Source organism: Acinonyx jubatus, chromosome E4 (genome assembly GCF_027475565.1).
Source record: "Acinonyx jubatus isolate Ajub_Pintada_27869175 chromosome E4, VMU_Ajub_asm_v1.0, whole genome shotgun sequence".
NCBI lineage: Eukaryota > Metazoa > Chordata > Mammalia > Carnivora > Felidae > Acinonyx > Acinonyx jubatus.
In genome coordinates, this window is record NC_069395.1 from 51,873,787 (window position 1) to 51,896,921 (window position 23,135).

At 37.0% G+C, this 23,135-nt stretch overlaps 1 protein-coding gene across 7 annotated transcripts in view; it reads right to left on the minus strand.

Annotated features, from left to right (window-relative positions):
• Positions 1–23,135, minus strand: part of RABGAP1L (RAB GTPase activating protein 1 like) — a 755,477-nt gene that overhangs the window by 309,795 nt on the left and 422,547 nt on the right. For all 7 annotated transcript variants that reach the window (XM_027074244.2, XM_027074246.2, XM_027074243.2 and 4 more), the window contains one exon: positions 7,715–7,828. In XM_027074244.2, coding sequence (XP_026930045.2) covers positions 7,715–7,828 — 114 coding nt within the window. The remainder of the gene's footprint in view (positions 1–7,714; positions 7,829–23,135) is intronic.

Genomic DNA, 23,135 nt, shown 5'->3' on the forward strand with positions numbered 1-23,135 from the left:
GATATAGCTTATTGTATGTAAATTAAACCTTAATTAAGTTGATTATAAAATTAGAGCTTTAATGCAGAAAAACAAACTTCACAAAAATGCATCTAAAGCAGTATCTAAGAGCAATGTGTAGCCTTTTCTGTACCTATTAGAACAAAAGAAAAGCTAAAAAAAATTACTGATTTAGGCATGTATTTTAAGTTAGAAAACACAGCAAATTAAACTTAAAATGGAATAAAAATACAAGCAGATATCAGTGAAATAGAAAGCAAACATATAATAGATAAAATCAACAAAGCCAAAGGTTGCACTTTGAAAAAACTAAGAAAACTGATAAATTTTATCACAAATTAATAAATTGTATCAAAATCAATCATAGATAATAATCTTTAGTGTAAAAAGAAAAATAATAAAATTTCTAAATTACATCACAAAATATTTTCATGACTTTGAGTTAGGCAAATATTTCTTAAACAAGACACAAATATACTGACCATAAAAGAAAAATTAATAAATTGGGCCTTAAAAATTAATAGCATCTGTTCATCAAGAGATAATAGAGTAAAAAAGCAAGCCGGAGAGAAGATATATATATATAAAAGGGACTCATACGCAGGGCGCCTGGGTGGCTCAGTCGGTGAAGTGCCCAACTTCGGCTCAGGTCATGATCTCAGGGCTCGTGGGTTCAAGCCCTGCATTGGGCTCTGTGCTGACAGCTCAGAGCCTGGAGCTGCTTTGGATTCTGTGTCTCCCTCTCTCTGTCCCTCCCCTGCTTGTGCTCTTTCTCTCTCTCAAAAATAAATAAACATTAAAAAAAAAAAAAAAAAAAAAGGACTCATACACATGAGTCATGAGCAGCTGCACCAGTCTGGATTTCCACCAACAGTGCAAAAGGGTTCATTCCCCTTTCTCCACATCCTCGCCAACACCTGTTGTTTCTTGCGTTGTTCACTTTAGCCATTCTGACAAGTCTGAGGTGATTATCTCTTTGTGGTTTTGATTTGCATTTCCCTGATGATGAGTGATGTTGAGCACCTTTTCATGCCGACACTTTAAAAAATTTTTTTAAATTTGTATTTATTTTTGAGAGAGAAACAGAGACAGAGCACAGTGGTGGAGGAGCAGAGAGAGAGAGGGAGACACAGAATCTTAAACAGGCTCCAGACTCTGAGCTGTCAGCACAGAGCCTGACACAGGGATCGAACTCGGGAACAGTGAGATCATGACCTGAGCCGAAGTCTGACGCTTAACTGACTGAGCCACCCAGGCACCCCAACACTGTAAGCTTTTATTTACTTATCTCATCCATTTATTCATTTATCTATCTATCTAGCTTTTATTTATTTGTTTGTTTATTTATTTTAAAATTTTATTTAAATCCAAGTTAGTTAACATATAGTATAATAATGGTTTCAGGAGAATTTAGTGATTCATCACTTACATATAACACCCAGTTCTCATCCCAACAAGTGCCCTCCTTGGCACCCATCACCCATTTAGCCCATCCCTCCATCCACCTCCCCTCCAGCAACCCTTAGTTTGTTCTCTGTATTTTGCTTGTCTCTTATGGTTTGCCTCCCTCTCTGTTTTTATCTTATTTTCATCATCTAATTTTTAGGAAGGTTCTCCAAGACTTCCTGTATGACCTGAAAGAATTAATTTTTCCTTAAGGAAACTAATTCGTATGAGAATACTCTGCCATCCTCAAGGTCTTCTGAAACCACTTAATTCATTGCTCATTAGGATGTGCTGGCAAAGCAGAGTTGACCCTAGGGACTCAAAGGGTTCCTAAGCAGCACCCTATTTGGATCTACCTTAGAAGGTTGTTATGATTCAAAGAAGCATGCCAGAAACTCAAGGAAGAGAGGAGATGCAAAGGGAATAGAAAAGGCCTACTTGATTCTCTAAGGGCTGCCTGATTCCCCCAAGGCAGAGCTCTAAAAGAAATCCTTTTGGGTGCATTTTGATCCAGGAACACCAATCTGCCACACCAATGAGACCTTATTCTGGGGCCAATCAGACTCCAAGGATGTGGGCTGGAAGAGTCCCACAGCTGGCACATGCGGTTAAGGCAAATTGGGCTTTGTAAAGAAAAGTGGCCTATAATGGGTTCAGTAAATGCTGTCATTCAAACCAGGCATCCCAAGGAAGAGAGTTCTATTATAGGTAGTCAGATAGAAACTTGTATTGAAAACACTATTGGGGCACCTGGGTGGCTCAGTTGGCTAAGCATCAGACTTGGTCTTGGCTGAGGTCATGATCTCAGGGTCGTGGGATCAAGCCCCATGTCAGTGTGGAGCCTGCTTGGGATTCTCTCTCTCACTCTCTACTCCTTCTCCATACTCTCTCCTTTTCTCTTTCAAAATAAATATACTTAAAAAAATAAAGAAAATATTACCAACTCAGTGAAAAATAATTCATCCTTATAACCATTAATACCCCTTAACTCTACTAAACATTATAAATAACATATGATTACATCTAATTTTACAAAAGTCGTGATCACTTGCATTCTTCAAAGTCATGCAGCAGGTCACTCATTATTGGTATCAAAATAACACCTGAAATGTTTCAGTTCTTATATTAAATCCAATCTCGTTTTGAGAACAATATTTGATAAAACAAGCTTATTTTAAAGTTAAGTCTATTTTTGTCCTTTCACAAACCATTATACAATCAAATTATTAACCCAGATGAGGAAAGGTATTGATCTCTCTGTAATATATTCAGCCCATCCCATTCAACTCACAGCAGTAGCCTCTTTTTCAGAAAGCAGTTACTCAAATCAGAAAATTAGAAAAGGCAATAATACTCAAATTAAATTGCACATGAAGAGTCTCTTCAATCTGTACTGTTGTGAACAATATTTTAGCTGATTTCTATGACTGACTTGTCTCAGGTTTTTAAAGAGATGTATATCTCAAAGTAAATCACTAAATTATTCCATTTCATGTGTGCATGAAACACACACCCAAACACAATAATAGAAAGCTGGTGAAGTCTGTAAAGTTAAATCACACTTACTTCTAACACTGGTATTGAGAGATGGCTGGAGATATATATATATAACTCCTGACATGGGAATTGTTAAATTCTGCACTCATCTGTTATATTTTAAGGAAAAACTTACACACTTATAATCACTTCAAATTAGAATTGGAATAATCATATCAAACCCCACAGTCTTAATGAGGAGGAAATCCAAAAAGTGATTTTCCCAGAGTCTTAGGTCTGCTTAAGAATCAAGAACCAGATTTCCTGATGTTCAGTCCTTTAAACTGTGCCAACCTGTCTTCTAACTCAAAATAGACTTTATAACATATTTAAATTAAAAAAGTGCTAAAGATACTTGGGGTGCTAGCATTTTTTCCCTCCTTTCAAGGACACTATTTTAAAATATGTTATTGACCTGACTAATAGGAAAGACAAGAAAAGGGAAGGAGGAAGGGAGGGATGGAGGGAGTTAGGAGAACCCTAAACTTTTCATTTTCAGAATCCTATGAATTCTATTATACTTTCAGTTTAGCTTCCACACATAAATTTATGACAACAGAGGGATCTTTGAACCATTTCAATTTCCTCCTACTTTGAAAAAGATATTAAGAGGCAAAAAACTGAAATTGACAGGGCCATTAAAACATGACAGCAAATTTTTAACAGTCTTCCCTCTAATCTGACAGTTCAGATCATTTCTCATTTCACCAGAGCCACAGAAAACTTTTTAACTACAAAGTCAGACTTCTATATCCTTGAAACCAGAATTGATTTCCACACTTATTATAATTGAAATTCTCTTAATAATTTCTGTCTCAATTTAAGAGCATAGCACATTATATTTCTAGTATAGGCTCCACTGATAAGAAGTTGTCAGAAATAAATGAAGTAATATATGTGAAAGTACTTTGTAAATGTGAAATTATTATAACACATGAAAGACACCGTATTAAAAAAAAAGATCTATAGTGTGTTGCTGATGTGAAATAAGATACATCATTCTTAATGGTAAATCATTACAATAAGGAGCATGACAAGAATGTCCACTATAATTGCTTCATTTTAGTACTATTAATGGAGATTCTGGCCAGTGCAGTAAGACAAGAAAAAGATTAAGGAAGAAAAAAAAATTGGTAAAGAAGAAGCCTTTTTAAATCAAGGTATTATTAATGTTTATTCAGGTTGTGCAAGGTATCCAGGACAGAAACTCAAAGGTGTATTGCTGAGAGTGTGAGGTATGATGTTGGATATGATTCTAGGAATAAAAGTGATATAACAGGCAGACCACACTCAATGGCCTTTTTACATATAGCAACTTTGGGGGATATGGGATGAAGGTCATAAAATGAAAGACTATGGCTCAAATTGGATAGAAAAAGCAAAGGAAAATGTATGCACAATTTGTGAGTTATCACCACCACCTGAGGTTTCCCTGCATGAGCGCTGAATCACTACATAACAGATCAAGAGAAGAAGGAACTGTGTCAATTAGGACCCCAGCAAATTTTGGTTTCTCCAACATATTCTGAAATATTAATCTCTGCTCTCTCCCATTATCAAAGGGCACTGTAAAATGTTTAGGTAATATATATTTTAGTACAACATTATAAGCCTTAGCAACTTTTATTTACTATCCTGAGTTTTGAAATGCTTTTAATATGATTCTTTTGTTTTCCACATTTTTACAAAATGTAATTTAAAATGCTCAACATTTATAAGGTATCTTAGAGCTACAGTGTTCTAATACTCTTTTTTTCTTAAGTTTTTTTAATGTTTATTTTATGTTTGGGGAGAGAGAAAGCAGAGTGCGAGTGGGGGAGGGGCAGAGAAAGAGAGGGAGACACAGAATCTGAAGCAGGCTCCAGGCTCTGAGCTGTCAGCACAGAAACCGATGCGGGGCTCCAACTCACCAACTGCGACATCATGACCCGAGCCGAAGTCAGACACTTAGGTGACTGAACCACCCAGGCACCCCTGTTCTAATACTCTTAACTCAGCAAGGGCTTTAAAACTGTCTAATCATGTTGCAAAATATACACTGATGATCTAACATGGCCACACAAGCTGTGTGAATGTACTAATGAGTACTCTCTAATGAATTCAAGGTTGGATTATTATCCAAGCAAGAGATATCCAAGCAAGAGATATCAACTACTTAAATATACCAACTATTTAACTTTTATTTTTGTGTTTGGTAGTGGTTCAGATATTTCTCCTGTAAATATTATATAATGAGGGAAAGAAATACTGTTTTTACTACAATGGAGCAAAATTGTTAAGTCAGAGGCTGCAAGCACACAGAACCATCTGTTTTAGTTATGTGAAAAAATTATCTAGTATCAACCAGAGAAAAATTGAGGGAAAAGTTTGGCTGAAAATATGCTGAATGCTAAGAGGAAAATGTTCTCCTGTATATCATAGGTCAGACCCTTCTACATAAACTTAAAAACTATATAAATTTTGTTATCATCCTTACATAAGCCAGAAGCTAATTAGCTGAATTTCAAAACTGGTAGAAAAATTTTTAATAATTACTTTTGCCTTTTACAATCATACAATGAATATACATCTGTAGGAGTGTTCAATGGTTTGTGGCATTTTTAAAACTAGATGATGTATTATTTTCCAGAAGTCAGTACACTCTCAGAGTTTAAGTTATTTATGCATTTCTAGCTCTGACGATATAACCATATAAAAAAAGATTTCTGATCAGTGTTTATCATCCTCCAAATGGCTACACTGGAGAAAAGAGAAAGAGAAGGGAAAGAGAAGGGAAAGAGAAGGTAAAGAGATGGGAAGGTAAAGAGAAAGGAAGGGAAAGAGAAAGGAAGGGGAAGGGGAAGGGGGAAGGGGAGGGAAGGGAAGTGGGGGGAAGGGAAAGGGGAAGGGGAAGGGGAAGGGGGAAGGGAAGATAGGAGAGGGCAGAGGGCTAAACTACAGACATGCAAGAAGGGTTTTAATGAAAGCTGTGCCATTTGCAGAATTAGGCCATCCGTCCTACTTGCTAGCACAAGCAGGCAAGGGCTTTTATAAATAACATTTAAAAAAAATCAGTAAATATAAAATGACACTGATATATGAACATACTTCTGAATGTCCAACTGGCCCATTTTTACTACTCAATATAAGGATAAATTTAATTATTCAAGAACTGATTACCTAACTTATAAATTAGCCCTTGTACTTGCTTTTTCTCCATATTACTACAAGATTTTCTTGTAGTCCGCCATTCAGCAATAACCTTTATTGGGATGGTAGGTGAGGACAATGTGGAGTTTACCCACCACGTTTTGTAAGGCATCTTAAATTTGAGGATAAAGGGCAAAACTTTGTTTAATGGACTTTGCAGTTTTTAGTTTTTGGCCTCAATTAGCATTCGCTATATGAGTTAACTATATGCAATGATTTAAAAAGTCATTTTGCATTTCTGATATAACCTTGAAAAATTACCAATCTGACAGCTATTCTCCATTAACAGAAACAGAATCTTTTCTATCCAAGTAGAGCATATTTACTAAAATTCAGGAAAAGGTTTTCTTTCAGGTTTACTAATAATGAGGGAAAACGTTTCAAAATGGGACATAAAAACTGCACAAAGATGTATTATGTGGCATAAGTCAGGGTATACTAGTAATATCGGAGACCTCGATAGTATCAAAAAACCACATTGTTTCTTACCCTTATGTATTGTCCAAAAATTGAGACAACCGCCACATTAAATTGTCATAAGGGCAGTCATCGGGACTCCTCTGAGCCTTTACTACAGTAGCCTGAGAGGACCTTTAGTTCCTTTCTCCTTAGCAGCAAAATGAGGTCATAGTGCGCCCCCTCCCTGACAAGCAGGCATGGGACACGCAGCCAAAAAGTCACCTTCAGGACTCAGTACTGAGCAGAGAAAACTAAGGCAAGAAGGAAAGGAGACTGAGGAGACAAACTGACTTAAGTAAAGTCATTTTGGTTTTAGGCTGACCTTTAACCTAAAAGCCAGCAGGTCATAAAAAGGGTCACAAAATCTGACTCAGAAAACCACAGGACCCTATTCCCTCTGGCAGTAAAAGCCAGAAAGGACAGACACTCTTAAAATTGCTACCTGTAGGTAATTTCACAATCCTAAGACAATGGAAAAAACTAAGCACCCATGCAAATGATAAAGCCAAAGTTAAAGACTAAGCCCCTTCCTATAAAGGTTAGCTAATTTTAAAACTTAAAACCCAGGGCACCTGGTAGCTCAGTCGGTTAAGCATCCGACTTCGGCTCAGGTCATGATCTCACGGTTCATGCATTCCGTGCTCTATGCTAACAGCTCAGAGTCTGGAGCCTGCTTCAGATTCTGTGTCTCCCTCTCTCTCTGCTCCTCCCCTGCTCACACTCTGTATCTCTCTCTCTCAAAAATAAGTAAACATTTAAAAAGAAAAAATTTTTAAACCACTTAAAACCCTTCATTCAAGGCAAAGAGGATCCTTTTCCTCATCTGGGATGAGAGACTGCTACTTTGTGAAGTAGCTCCTTTCTTACTTCTAGACTTAATAAATCTTCATCCCTTTCTCTAAACTTGCTCTTGAATTCTTTCTCATGTAAAGCCATGAACTCTCTTGGCAAGGGGCTCTGGCTGTCCAGCATCAACATGGCACAGAGCAAATAAAAAATGAAGACAGAAAAAAAATCTGTAAGATGGGTTCCTAAGATATAGTCCTGTAGAATAAGTTTAAAAAAATGAGGTGGAGGGCCCTACCTTGCAAATCTTGTAAAGTGATTCCTGGCCATCTCCTCCAGTATCTTTAAAGTAATCATGTGCAGGAAACGTACGATGAATATCTCGAGTGATAACACTCTCCTGGGCTGAGTCCTAAAAAAGAAAAAAATAGACCTGGTCATTAATTTAAAATTTCTTTTTAATAATGAAAAATAATAGATACGTATGGTAAAAAGAAAATAGTCAAATAGCACAAGAAGAGTATGCTTCCCCCCACTGAAAATACCTGCCTTCCATTCCAGACCCACAGTCCCATTCACCAGCTATAAATGCTACCAACAGTTTCTTTTGTATCCTTTCATCCATCTATCTATAGATGTGTGAACATATGCTCATGTGAGGGGAGGTGAGGGAGGGAAGCTGTATACACACATCTCCATCCTTTGCTTTTTGAAGCACAAATAGAAGAAAACTATCTGCTCCTTTCATGTAATGGGGTAACTTACAGAATATTCCTTATCAGTACATGCAAGTATATTTCAGTGTCTTTCAGAGCAGCTATTAAAAAGAATGAGGTACATCTGGATAAAAATATATGATGGTTTAATATTCTATTAATGATTTTTTGCATTTTTCTATTTATATTACAAATAATACCACTAAGAACATTTTTATACATACATGTTCAACAATAGATTCCTAGTGGTGGAACTATAGGTAAAGGGTGTACACATTTCCATTTTTGATGAAGATACTTTCCTTCCAGAGGTGTTGTAACAATACATACTCTAAACACTGGTGGAGAAGATGTTTTTCCATACCTGCCCAATACCACATATTACTAACTTTTCACATTTTTGACCATCTGAGAAGTGAAAACTCAGACCACAATAGTTTTAAAAAGTAAAGGTATCAATCTTTTCCCTGATAGGTTAATTATCAACTCACACACTCCAGAGAACAAAAACCCTCAAAACTACTATATTAAGATGACTACAGATTAATTAGAATAATTAATAATTAGAATAAAATTCTAAGCCTTATAAAAAGTGATTAATCATTCATTTGATTGAATCTGATTCCTAGAAATGTTGTTTTCTCTGTTTATTGTCAAGAAAATAGGATGGAACTACTTCCGGCAACCCTGATGATGAAAATACTTTGCACAATTTAAGAAGCACCAATGGCCACCAGTGCAAATTAAGTGTTCTTTAATGTCTTGCTTGCATGAAGATTTGAACAAATCCCCTATTTCAGTTAAAATCAAGAAAGGAAAAAAAACGTTTAATACATGAATTACTTTAATGAGTGCTATCTCCCTTTTCTCTCTGTAGCTGAGAAGTATGTAAGAAAGGAAATAGCTGATTAACTGTGAGGTAAGCCAGTGCCTTCTCTTGCTGCCTTTTTTCATTTCGGCTGCTATTTCACACGGAGTGGTAATTAAATCTCATACCATGTAGAGAAAGGACACAAACTGAAATGTTCCAAATTTGCTAGCAAACACCGAAGACACTGCAAATCAGTCCAGAGGAAACTCTGAAGGCTTATTGGAATGTAAGGCTACAGCTGAATAGAAACGAAACTTAAAAAAAATGACCATACCTTAAGTGTCAGGACACCTAGAAAGTTTATACTTATCAACATAAATGCAGTTTCTAATGACAGAAAATTTTGAGGGCAGGTGGGAGCACACATAAAGGTAACGTACAAAGAGATATGGCTGGTTACGGCAGTGTCTAAGTAGGAGATCCCCTGAGTGGGGGATCTGGTACCAGGTAGAAGAAAAGTTTTCACTGCCCAGGCTTTCCCCAATAGAAAGGTTTTCTTTCCACACAGTAATAGCTTCCCCTTATAAGCTATTTGAAAAGATGACCAATGAAAATGTTACTACTGCCATTGCTGAACTATTTCAGGGGCAAACATGTGCTGAGTGGTTCACAGGATAAGTCTTTTACACTTTTCAAGATGTTAAGGGAGAGAAATAATTGGACTATATTCCCTAGAAACTGCCTACTCATTTGGCATCATACTGTGTTTAAATGGTACCAACAGTCTGATTCAGAGAAAGGGAAATTGATCAAAATTTTCTAGAAAGTAACTATGCATAATATGGAGTAATTTTTTCTACGCACACTTGAATCTTCCTTATTTGTTTCTAAAAATAAATGGGCAAAAATTAAATGAAAGTAAAAATCATCAACTTTTCCTTATGAACCATCCCTTCCTAGGATTACTTTCAAATGCTCTCTACAAATGTGCGTTTCTAGAGCTTTCTTCCAACATACTGCTCTCAGGTGGCTAAGGGAATAACTTCTGGAACTTCACTTAATAAACTAAATAAAATATTTTGCTATATTATTCACTGATCCCTTTCATATAACTGAAGGTCAGAAGGTACATTAGAGTCTTATAAAGAGACTAATACAAATGAAATTATGTACTAGAGAAAATAATCATCTTTTCAAAGCTCAAGCTAACCTCCTCCCAATTACCCATACTGTAGAGAGTAAAAACAGCACACATTTCCAGAATCCACACCTAATCTCCCAAATTCACTCACTTCTTCAACAAAGACTTGAATCAAAGCTCAGTAACACTCAGTAAAAATGAAGATAAAAATGATTTTTTCTCTTCAATATTAATTTTGTTTAGATTTATTTCAATTATAGTTGTCAATTTTCATAAGAAGATTTCATAAGAAGGACAAAAAAGAGGCCACATATTTCGCCATCGAAATACCCAGAGTTAAAACGTTTCATGCGAAAACTTTTTTTTTTTAATATGGCTAAAAACATTTTATAGCACAACCAAAACTGATAATGAGGTCGTCTTCTTCGATGGCTCCCATAAGCAGAATCTCCTTAAATCCTGACAGTCATCTTCAGAAAGGAAAGAGGGAAGAAGTCACTCCTTCATGGGCAGCTACTTCACCAATACCCGCAGGTTCACAGCCTGACCCACAATTTATTTCCCCATAGACGCATCTCCCGTTCTGGTCTTCAGTCCAGTTTGGTGGGCTAGTGGCTTGGAGCCAGATAAACTCACTGGTCCTATTCCTGGCTGCTCCACTTAGTATGTATAGGATCCCTAACAAGTTATTCAATCTCACGAAACTTCAGTTTCCTCATCTATAAAATGGGACAATAATACTAAATTTACCTCATTTAGAATAAAATAATGCACGCAAAGTGCTTAGCATGCTGCCTGGTATGAACTCAGTATTCATTAAAGAAACAAATCAAAATAGTAATTGTTAATTATTTCTTCCTCTTTTTCCTTCAGAATCACATTTAACTGTTTAAATACTTTGGTGAACATAACATTTTATACATTTTTATGTGTGCACTTCAAATAATAAACCACTGCTTTTCTTTGGATATCATGAACGTTATGAATAGAGCTTTCAGCACGATGACATTTAAATATATACACTCCCCATTCTGAATTTCCTAGCATGTATCTCGCATGTCCTAAATTATCCTTGTTTCTATCAATCCATGAATAAGAGCAAAAGTGAACAATCGTTTGCATAAAGTAATGTTTTATCAACTGGTAGACATTCTGACTGCAGCTTTGCATATGCCCATGCAATAGAGATGTACACAACTCAGGAGGATGGAAAGGACAGGATGTGGTAGAAGTTAAATTTGCCAGAGTAGCTACCATTTCCACCACGGCTTCAGAATTTAGCTTGTGAGAACCAGAGAAGGCCTTACGTTGCAGTTCTGGACAGGACAAACGCCACTGCCTCTTCTGCATGCCTTCCTTCTGGACCATTGACGCCAACCACGTAACTGGCAGGCAGAGTCCTTGAGATCATCTATCCTGTCTAAGCCGCAGTCAAGTTGGACCACACACAGAAACTGACTCAGACCAGTAACAGGGAGTAACAGAGAGAGGTTTAGAGCAAAGTCTTAGAAGTTGAGTTTTACTGCCTCCTCACCACCCCACAGCCCTGACACTGCCAACACACCGAAACTAAATTTCTATTTAGTTTACCTACAAAGGATTTTCTTTAATTTCCAAACTGCTACATCAGAAGGCTAAATTATCTTTTTATTTTCAAAACAGATATCATCTCCAGCGTGGTAAATAAAATCCACGGTCCAACAGAGGGTATCATCTGGCTTGTGGAAGATCAATTTAAAATCATCTCTAGGATGTATAAGTAGCTCAATTAACTTTGGACCATTTTAAGTGGATTCAATTTACAGTATCCATCAAGTGTTTCATATTAGCTGCTCTTCTAGTACTATGGGTATACCTGACATGTGTGCAATCCTTTCAATTCCTATTCCAAGAGAATCATCACTTAACTTGTTTATTGTGAGAAAAAAATGAATACGGCATTCAAGTGCCAACAAGTATTAGGAGGATAGGTTTGGATGACCATAGACTGTAATTTTTTTATAAAACAATTTCTGGGCTGTCAACAACTAGAAAGGTATTTCGCTGTAGATGATTGTTTTCACATGTGACCTTAGCCCCAGATGAAGTGTAAAAGTAATGTCTGATAAAGGAACACCTTGACTGTGCCTTAATTTGCTACATTTTTACAACTACGACAAGCATCTGTTCTTATTAATCCCTATTGTCAAATCCAAAGTATAACTGCATTTTCACCTTTCATCGACCACAAAATTACTTCAACTTTATAAATACCATGCCAATTTGCTAGTGTTACTAAAAATGCCAATGTAGACCACACCTACTCACAGTTGGCAGATAAATGATTCAGAGCTTAAAAAATATCTGACCTTAGAACGTGCCTTCTATTCTTACTTCACAGGGATCCTCCTTCAGTTCTATGTTGGAGCTAGATCTATGGTAAAACATCACAAACTGGTCAGCTTACATGTCCCCGAAAGCAGCTGGGTTTGCAGTGGTGGGTCTGACTTATTTGCCTTGATGTTTGCCAAAAATCCAAAGAGGCAGAGATAAAAGGAGAAAATATGGAAGTGCACTCTGGTTTTAAACATGCTCTTGAAATTGTAGGCTAGAGACAGTAACACAAAAAGAATGGATCACTGCCAGGCTTCAGTCCTTGAATATGCGGGTAGGGGGAGTCTTAGCATAAGTGGAATACTATGGAAGCAAAGAAAGAAATATTAACTCAATCATATCTTAAGCAACCCGTTTCCCGGGCATTGAACACACATGCTACCAAATGTCTCAGGATCAAAGCCTGACACAAAGGTCAAAAATATAAGCCATATTCTGGCTTCAACTAGAAAGAAATCTCTTCAGGGAGAAAAGCAACAATGAGAACTAAAGGAAGGGGAAGGAGAGGGGAGAGGAGGGTGCATATCTCTAAGACCAGCCAATATTCACGATAGATACCTTGATCCTGAAGGAAGTGCCAGGACTGCAGTAGGAAATATCTGAATAAAACAAAGCATTCTTTTGGGACTGGGAAACTAAGTAGTATTGTAGCCTATGGGTACAACCTGGATTTCCCAGAGTTCTTATGAAATTTAGGTCAGAGCCGAGATGACTCTCTATGACAAATACCTGGGGTTACTTTTAGACTCCAAATACACCCACCAAATGCATCTATGACCATATTTGGATATGTCCTCATTTCAGGGTGGCTAACCACTCATTGTCCCAAAATAAAGGTTCAACTGAGGCACTTGACAGTCTTGCAAACTCATCCAATGAGCAGCGATAAACTCTGCAACTTCTGCTGGAGTGAAGCACAATAACTGAACTCCATGGTGTTATTTTTCAAAGCAAGATGCATTTCTAACTTCGCATTATTTTTAAAAATTATGATTTTTATCAAACCCCTTGATAAAAAATGAAATAAAATAAAAAATTTAAGAGCGCCATATTTACTCCCATTGTATAAAAATAACATTCTTTTATTTTTCCACAAAACTAAAGAACACCTCTGATAACTAGCATTTGCTAAAAATGTCTATTTGCACCTAACCTTTAAGTTTTGTAATTTTATTAATTTTGACTATGTGCATACCTAGTTATTGTTTATAGGCTGAATAATTTTTAATAATTTTAGAAAATATTCTACCACTCTGTCAACTGCTTTAAATGCTTCTCTTCGAAACTCTTTGAGCTAAATTACATCTTCTTAAATTGAATGACATAAAAGTTGAAGATACAAAAAAACTGAGCTATTTGTTGCATAGTACAAATTCATTTATGTATTCAACAAGTACTAGTTCTGAGTACCTACTAAGAATTAGGCATTATTTTAGGTGCAGAAGATAACAACTGTTGGCAAGGCAATGCCCTTCCCCTATAGGACTTAAATTCTAGTAGCAGGGAAAAGAGACAAAAAACAAGTACTGGTTAGTTAAAATTACTGCCTAAAAAAATAAAACAATGTAAATAGCTAGTGAGGAGAAGACTGATATTTTAGGCAGGGGGGTTTTGACTTTCTGAGGGTAGGTTCAACTGTTTAGAGAAAGAGCATTACAGGCAAAGGGGAAAGCATGTGCAAAAGTTGTGAGGTGGGAGCAGAATGTCAATAGTTCTCTAGACATTTTCTAGAATTTTGCTGACCTTTGTGTGCAGGTGTCTTCAATGAATTGCCAAAAATTATTCCAATAGTTTTGTGGATTAACATGGTGACCTCAGAAATTTGTAAGTATAATTCGGATCATTTTTAAAAGATGTCTTAATTCATATGCTTGAATAATATGCTCCTGGTTGCACATGTCTGTATGAAAGTTTACCATTCAAACATCCAACACTTGCCATGTACAAGACATTGTACTAGGTGACAGGGGATCAAAAAAAAATAGGATATAGTCCATAATATCCCTAAATTGCAAGAGATTAAGATCTTGTAAACATAAAATATAGGTGCAAATATCAGTGGAAGGAGACATATTGCTAACAGCCAAATTAAATGATATGGGCAAAGTTATCTATGAGAAGTCAGTAAAGAAAGTGATTAGGGAAGGGTTCAAGTGGTGAAAGGGGCCTTCCCCAGGAGATGACAGGATGGGTTCAAGTCATGATCTCACAGTTGTGGGATTGAGCCCCGTGTTGGCTCCATGCGAACAGCACAGAGCCTGCTTGGGACTCTCTCCCCTCTCTCAGTCCCTCCCCATACACACTCCCTCCCTTCTCTCTCAAAATAAACAAATAAACATTAAAAAAATAAATTAAGCTAGAGGAAAGACAATGTTAAGAAAATGATAAGAAAAAATATACTTACAATACTGTACTGCATTTATCAAATAAAATCAGTGTATAAGTGGACCCACACAGTTGAAATCCATTTTGTTCAAGAGTCAACTGTACAATAATACAAGGGTGGTGTGAGCAGAGGATCCAAAGCAGGAAGGCACTTGGCATGCCCAAGTAATAGGACTCTAATTGTCTATAGAAGGGAATTCACAAAGAGGAAAGTTGAGTGGAATCTAGAATATGGAAAGGTCATCTTGAATGACGATGTTTTAACTTGGTCCTGTGGACAACAAGGACCATTTCATCTGACTATTTCACTTCATGGCCTTTGCAGTCAGTTTTGTGAACTCTTGTTTCAGTGTGATCTCATCTGCTTTTATTACCTGAAAGAATTAGTGTGTAGAGAAAAATTAACCTCATACAAAAAGAGGGCTGGAGTTACCAGGAGGTGATCTCTAGGCCCTTGGAATATCATGCCAATATCTTTTGGTCACCCAACAGACTAACAATGTGATTTATTATGGGGATTTGGGCCATACAGTATTAGTTCTATCTACAAAGAGACTGAAAACTAAAAGTCAGTCATGTGGGCAGTACGTGAATAAGCTCCTATAAAAACTCTACACAATAAGACTCAAGTGAGCTCCCCTAAATGAAGCTGGCAATACTCCATGTGTATCATTACACACTGATGCCAGGAAAGCTATGTTGTCGATGACTCTGTGAGGCAAAGACAAAAAAAAGTTCCATGTTTGCTATTTCTCCTGGACTCTGCCCAATGTGCTTCTTCCTTTGGCTGGCTTTAATCTGTATCCTGTAGCTATAATATACTGGCACCATGATTTTAACAGCTTTCACTGAGTTCCTTGAGTATTTCTAGTGAATTGTTGAACCTGAGGGTGAACCTGAGGGTGATTCTGGTAACACCCTGAACTCACAACTAGTGTCAGAAGTGATGGCACTCTTGTGTGCACTACCCTCCTCTTTAACTTTTTAACTGGTTATATTATAACAGGTTGGCCAGGGGTGCCTGGGTGGCTCAGTCAGTTAAGCGTCTGACTTCGGCTCAGGTCATGATCTCACGGTCCGTGAGTTCGAGCCCCGCGTTGGGCTCTGTGCTGACAGCTCAGAGCCTGGAGCCCCTTTCAGATTCTGTCTCCCTCTCTCTCTGCCCCTCCCCTGTTCATACTCTGTCTCTCTCTGTCTCAAAAATAAAATAAAACGTTAAAAAAAAATTTTATAACAGGTTGGCCATCGATAATTTTGAAGATCTCACTGTGGTATTCTCACCAGTAAATTTTATTTAGTCAAACATATTTATCATTGCCTACCTTTTCCTCTATGACAAAGTATTATTCACAATAAAACAGTCCCTTAATACTGTGTTAATTCAGTTGACTTTTTAAAAACTCTCCTTTAATGTAGAACCCTAAAGTTTAAACATATTGGACCACTACCAACCATTTGACCACTTGTTCACTGAGCTTCCGAAAAATCTCTATGTGATTAGTGAAGTGAAGACCACAGACCACTAAATGAAAAGGAGAACAGACAACTACTGAAGTGGCCTATAATTCACTTACATGAAGGGTCACCTACTTAAAGCCTAGAAGGAGAGTGAGGGTAAATGAACAATAACTGTATCTCTAAGTAAATGCCAACAATGTGTGTATTTTAAAAATCATTTAAGACCAATAAAGTTCCTCATGCTGGGGTATGGATTTTGAAAAAGGCAATTAATTTTTACATCAAGTTACATCAGGTTATATAACTGCCATTTTTTTTCCTTTTTATAACAGCCCATTTGCATTAACACAAGTTTTTACTCACTATGAGTCGAAGATGCACTGATCACCACACAGTAACAAAAGAAACAGGAAGAGCTAAGAACAGAAAGATTTGTTCCTGAAACACTATGGCAGTTCTAGTTCTCAATTATAAAGGTTATTTCAATAAATTAAATATTCTAATTCCATCTAGTAAGTGTATAATAAGGCATTTTTTTGTTTTACAAATTCTGATTAATATTATAGCTTTCTTTTCCAATAATCTACTTTGTTCAATTTTCCCTATTTAAGAGGGTCAATTTCTGTTTCTCCAACAGATATTATGGAAGTAGGAAAAAATTTTTTTGCAGGAAGGCACGTCTGAAGCTTGATTAATCCTTTCTGGAATAAAGCCAAATCATGGGTAGAAACCTAGAGATTTTTATTCTACACTTTTTCCCCCCTTTATATTGATTCAGAAATGAGCATTACTATTCAAAGACTAAGGAGATCTAGGTAAATATATATGCCAGCTCCTCAACATAGTATATTCCTTTTTAGTCTCTTGGCTGATTTTTCGCTTGCGTACTCCTTATCTGCTGGTGCATCCTTAGCCATGTTCTCTGCTCACCGTCCATGTTCTTCCTGGGAATCCTATCCGTTCCTGAGACTTCAACTACCAGCTGTCTACTCTCTCCTTGCTCTTCACTACAGCAGATGCCAAACCTTACTGATTACCAGAATCATCTGAGAATCTATTTTGGAACCCATATCCCCAGATCTCACCTAGATCTGATTTACCAAAATCTCTACAGTACTTCAGGCAAGCCGTATTTTTAACAAACTCCTACACAGCTACAAGCAAAAGTCTACAAATTGCTATTTAGGAACTACTGGTCTAATAGATATTTGTTCCACATCTAAAACTTAACTCAAAAACTCAAATCAGAATTTCCCATATAATCAGGTGCCCTTTTATATTTTCAGGCTCAATGGAATGAAATTCCATGTCTGAGCTGACATCAAAAAAGGTGTTCTGAAAGCTGTCTTTTTTCCTTTTCCTCCCTTAATCAATTGGTCCTTTGGTCTTCCATTCAGCAATATTAATTAACTGGTACCCATGTCTGAATATGCCCATGTAATTACCACCTCTAGGTAGACCATGATCAGTTGTTATTTATCTGTTTCCCTGGTACCTGAGACTCTAGGTGCTTAGTAAATGGGTGCTAAATAAATCAGAACAAGGGAAGCAGGCATGGTAAGAGTATATTCTCTATGATGAAGAGACTCAAGTTTTATAACTTTTTGCTTTGAGTTCTGAATTCTCTTGTAACCTCATTTAATCAAATGCAGTAGCAAAGGGAAATGATCTGCTCCCAAATCAAAGATGATAACAAGGACTCATAGGCTTACAAGCCAAAACTTCACAGCAAAATGCATACCAGAATGTCCTTACTCCCTAGTGAGTAAGGACATCACTACCAAAGATGACACACGGAAATAGTTACAAATATTACTACAAAAAAACCCCAAACAAACCCACAAATGGATCTCCATCTTAAAAAAAGAAATTAGAAATTCTACCACTACTGCAATTGCAAAAATCGTCATAACAAAAAGCTTTTGAGTTTTCTGAGTTTTACCTAATTTTATATGAAGACCAATAAAAGACGAAGATACATTCAAGTGATTCATTATTTTAAAATCAGCCGTTTTACTTTAAAAGTGACAAGAGATCAATCATATAATTAATGTGTTCCAAACCCGACTAGAAGCAAAGTACATTAAATACGATGTTTTAGAAATCTCAAGTGTCCCTCACAGCTTACATGTTAACTCTTTCTCGGTAAAAGAGCTTGAAGTAGTAGACTGAGATCAAGGTTGGGCAAGAAACAGGAAATTCTTTCTTATTCATCTCATCTCAGGATTATAGTATTTAATAGGCTCGGATTCTTTACCAGGTTCTTAATACCATATTAAAGTAAATCAAAGGAAGATACAGGTCCCCTCTTTTACATTAGGGCCTTTTAGAAGTTATAAATTAAGAAAGAGTAATGCCTTCAATTCTACTTCATAAGATTAGAAGATAATCATGAAATGAGGATTTTTGTTTCTATCTTTTGAACTGGTATCTATTTAGGTTCTATAATACTCACATGAGAAAAATACAGGCATCCCAACAGTTTATGGTTGTGGTCTTTCCCTGTTGACATATTAGCCCCTCCCCTTTAATTGGTACACGTATTTACTTCTGACTTAAATACCACAAGGGCCACAGATTTTTCTGCAATTTTCTTGCTAATAGATCTAAGTTACTAGGAGAGGATTTTTAAGTCTAAATTTCTAAAAAGGAAAAAGAAAACGTAACTGGGTAAACATTAAGAAACCGCAAAAGTAACCCCACTCATTTCTCATTTATTAAGTTGCCATTTGCATACGGTACTTTCACTTGATTCAGTGGCTATGGGGGGCTGAAAGGTTCCTTTCCAGGCATTTGTCTGGAACTGCTTCTTTATTTAGACCTCGTTCTACAAAGCTGTCTCATTTTTCCAAAGCTTTAAGTGGTTGATGCCAAGTTACATACACATGACGGTTCCTATGTTGCAGAGTAATTAGGCGTAATCGACCGCCAGTCACAATATGAAAACAATTAATATTATTCTTTAGACAAACCAAGCATTGTTTAATCAGTTAGGATATGTGTCCTTTTCTGGCACCACCACCACCACCACAGTTCAGGATCTTATCACTTTATGCTTAGACTATTTCAATGGTCTCTAAATTAAATAGAAGCTTTTCTCTACTTCACCCTTTATGGTACTTTTAGGTTAACCTACCTAAAGCACTGCTTTGCTCCTATGGAGCATTCAAATCCATCTATGGTATGGTCCTACCCACTATCTGGGGAAAAAGCAAAAATTCTTATTCCACTGCATTTGAATCATATCCCATTCCACAAAATTGCACTGTTCTTCCAAGCTTTAATGCTTTTGTGCAAGTTCCTCTGCTTTGTATGGCCCTATTTTAATATTTTCTCCTGTTGAAGTCCTGTCCATTTAAAGGCTCCTATCAGACTTCTTGGGTGGTGCTTTCCTAATGCTCCCAAGTAAAAATAATTCTATCTTCTCTTATAGTCTTATAATTCCAAGTTGTATAAACTTATATAAAACATATATTACCAATATTACATATTGCCTTGGAGGTAAGATATATTTTACCTCCTCTCAGCTCCTGGCCACTAGAGATGGTGCCACACAGCGACACATTTAGTACCCCATATATAGTAGGGGCTGAACAGCTACTCATTGAATAAATGATTTTATGAAAGGACAAAATGGAAAACCAAGGCAGAAAGAGAATAAAAAACGAGCTCATGTTGCTACTTAAGTGGAAGGTGGGTCAGGTCCCATACTGAGCCACAAATGGAAACTAGGTTGGGGCAAATCTTCCTTTCTTAGGCACTCTGGGCTGGCTCCTTGGGGAGAGGGTTTATGAAAACCATAATAAGACAGAAAGTTATCTGAGGGGCTATTGCCACAGCCAATGCCACAGTTAACATTTTTACCCACAAAACATAGATGGTCTCATTGCTCAAAACCCTGCTCTTCCAGGGATTACTTAAAGGTAACTTGGGAGCAAGTCAGCACATTTTATTTTTTTTAACTTTTTTAAAAATTTTTTTAACTTTTTAAAATTTTAAATTTTTAATTTTTTTCCAATATGTGAAATTTATTGTCAAATTGGTTTCCATACAACAGCCAGTGCTCATCCCAAAAGGTGCCCTCCTCAATACCCATCACCCACCCTCGCCTCCCTCCCACCCCCCATCAACCCTCAGTTTGTTCTCAGTTTTTAAGAGTCCCTTATGCTTTGGCTCTCTCCCTCTCTAACCTCAAGTCAGCACATTTTAGTTCACAATGCTAACTTCCTGATACATAGGAAAGAAAAATCAAAGGAGCCTTTACACAGATTTTAGGATAAACAGAAAGCATACATTTTGCTTCAATCTACCTTCAACCTAGCAAAGGCCTTATGAAGTGCAGGGCTGCAATGATCTAAGTAGCCACTGAAGACAGCACTCTTCCAAGTTAGTATTTCTTGCTGGCTATGGTTGTGATATGTTCAAGATCACAGTGGTGAGTGCGCAGTCCTGTAACATGAGGAGGATAGCACAAACCAGAGAACCTGCCACAAATGTAGCAAATTGAGAGCCACAGGGAGAGGAAGGGATTAGTGACTGATTTTTGACTCTTTAAACAACAAAGATGCAGCATTCTGAGCCTATTAGTCAGGAGGACTACCCTTGCCACTAAGGGAGCATCTGCCACTCCTGAAAGGAAATTTCTTCTTCAGGAAGAAATGGAGACAGGATAGGGTGAGTGAGGCCGACTGAGTGCCCGGGCTACCCGTGAGAGTAGGTACTGCACCATCATGGTACCACTGTCCTTAGGGACAATCAAGGAAATGTCAGCAAAGCTGGGGGCGGTGGGGGGGGGGGGGGGCGCGGAGAAGACCTGGGTGGAGGTGGGGGTGGAGGGTGGTGGTCAACAATATTTCAAGAGTAAAAGAATTCTTAACTTCTTTGTTTTTTGTTTGCATTTTACTGAAGGATTTAAGCAGGGCAAGCACTACAAGAATCAGTGCCCTATAATGTACTCAATTCAATGTGCTCAGCTATACCGTAAGCTTTAGTTGTCTTGTAATTTTATAATTCCACAAGAGTTAAAAACTACTGTGTTTTCCCCGGCTTTAGGGCTCCCAGACAAAATGTAGGATGCCCAGGTAAACTGCATGGGCTTTAATATTGCATGGGACATACCTATATTTAAAAAAAATAGTTTTTAATTCACATTTAAGTGAGAATGCTGTATTTTTATTTGCTAAATCTGGTAGCAGAGTACTAATATCACAGTACTGGGAAAATAAATTCCTGAGTACCCTTTATATATCATTTTCTTACGTAAGTTGCTTTTAAACACTTGGTCTGAAAAATACCTTATTTGATATAAACTAGTCACATCTGACTTCTCAAGCAAGCTATATTAAATTTACTTAATAAAAATGAGCAAATATTAGTTAAGATACTAATTAGCCACAGATACCGCTATGAATAGATTCAGAAAGATCTATTCTAAACTATAAAAGACTGAGAGGAAAACGAGGACATCTAGATAACAATGGACAGACACCATTATTAGTGAGAATACCAAGCCTGTGAGGCTCAGTAAAACTGAATTGATGACCTGGAAAATAAGATCAAATTAAGATATAGAAGACTGGTCTGAGGTCCCTGAAGACATGAAGGCAGGGAAAAGATAAAACTTCTTCCCCGAGAATAGAAGACAAAGATGCTGAGAATATTTACTTAGTCAACAACTCTACTCTGCTCAAATGCCAAATAAAGATCAATCAATTAACATTTGAAAGACTTTTCTGGTCAGACAAAAAAGTGGCTTCAAAATTAACATAATGGCATAAACCTATTCCCGAGATTTTGGTGCTGTGCTAATAAGCTTTATCAAGGGAGAATTTATTGTTCTGGTATTTACATTGCAAATATTAATAGGAAACAGTATCTGGGCACAATGTGGAAGACTTGGTGGGTATGGGGAGGGACAAGCAACCTTTATATGTAACACAAATTCAGGAATAATAGAGATTTAACGGGTTGAATGTTTTAAACAAATCTTTTTCATTTAATATTTTAAGTAAATAAACATTAGCATCCATTTAAATACCCATATTTTTTCTGAAGGGTTTTAACATTTTTACTGAGATTTTGTTAAGCTAGCAGGCACTACAAGTATCTGATTATAATGGTGAACTTGTGAATAAACTATAGTCTTTCTTTGAATACACTGTAAATCAATCGAAAAATGTGACTTTTCTTATTCTCATATTGTATTCTTTATTTTATTTTTAAAGTTTTAAAGTTTATTTATTTATTTTGAGAGAGAGTGGGGGGGGAGGGGCAGAGAAAGAGGGAGAGACAGAATCTCAAGCAGGCTCTATACCGTCAGCACAGAGCCAGATATGGGGTTGGAACTCATGAACCCTGAGATCACAACCTCAGCCAAAGTTGGATGCTTAACCAACTGAGCCACCCAGGGATCCCTCACATTATATTATTTAAAATAGAGTCTTTTTTAAAACAGAAACTTTTTTACTACACAAACATAGACACACACACAAACACACATGGTAGTTTGCTTCCTTTAAACCAATTCTCATCAGATACTTTTGTCTTTTTGGCTGCAACCGAGGAACCACAGTGGAACCTTAGCTCCCAAAGTTCAGGGATTGACAACCTATCATCCCACTCCTTAGGGCTGGACTCACTAAGGCTTTGGTGGCCTCAGAGAGTAAACCAAACAGACTGTGACTAGGCAAAAGGAGCATATAAAAACAAGGAGCTCAGTATTTTGGAAGAATTTGATAATCAAAAACAAAATCACCGATGGGCGCCTGGGTGGCTCAATTGGTTAAGTGTCCAACTTCGGCTCAGGTCATGATCTCACGGTTTATGAGTTTGAGTC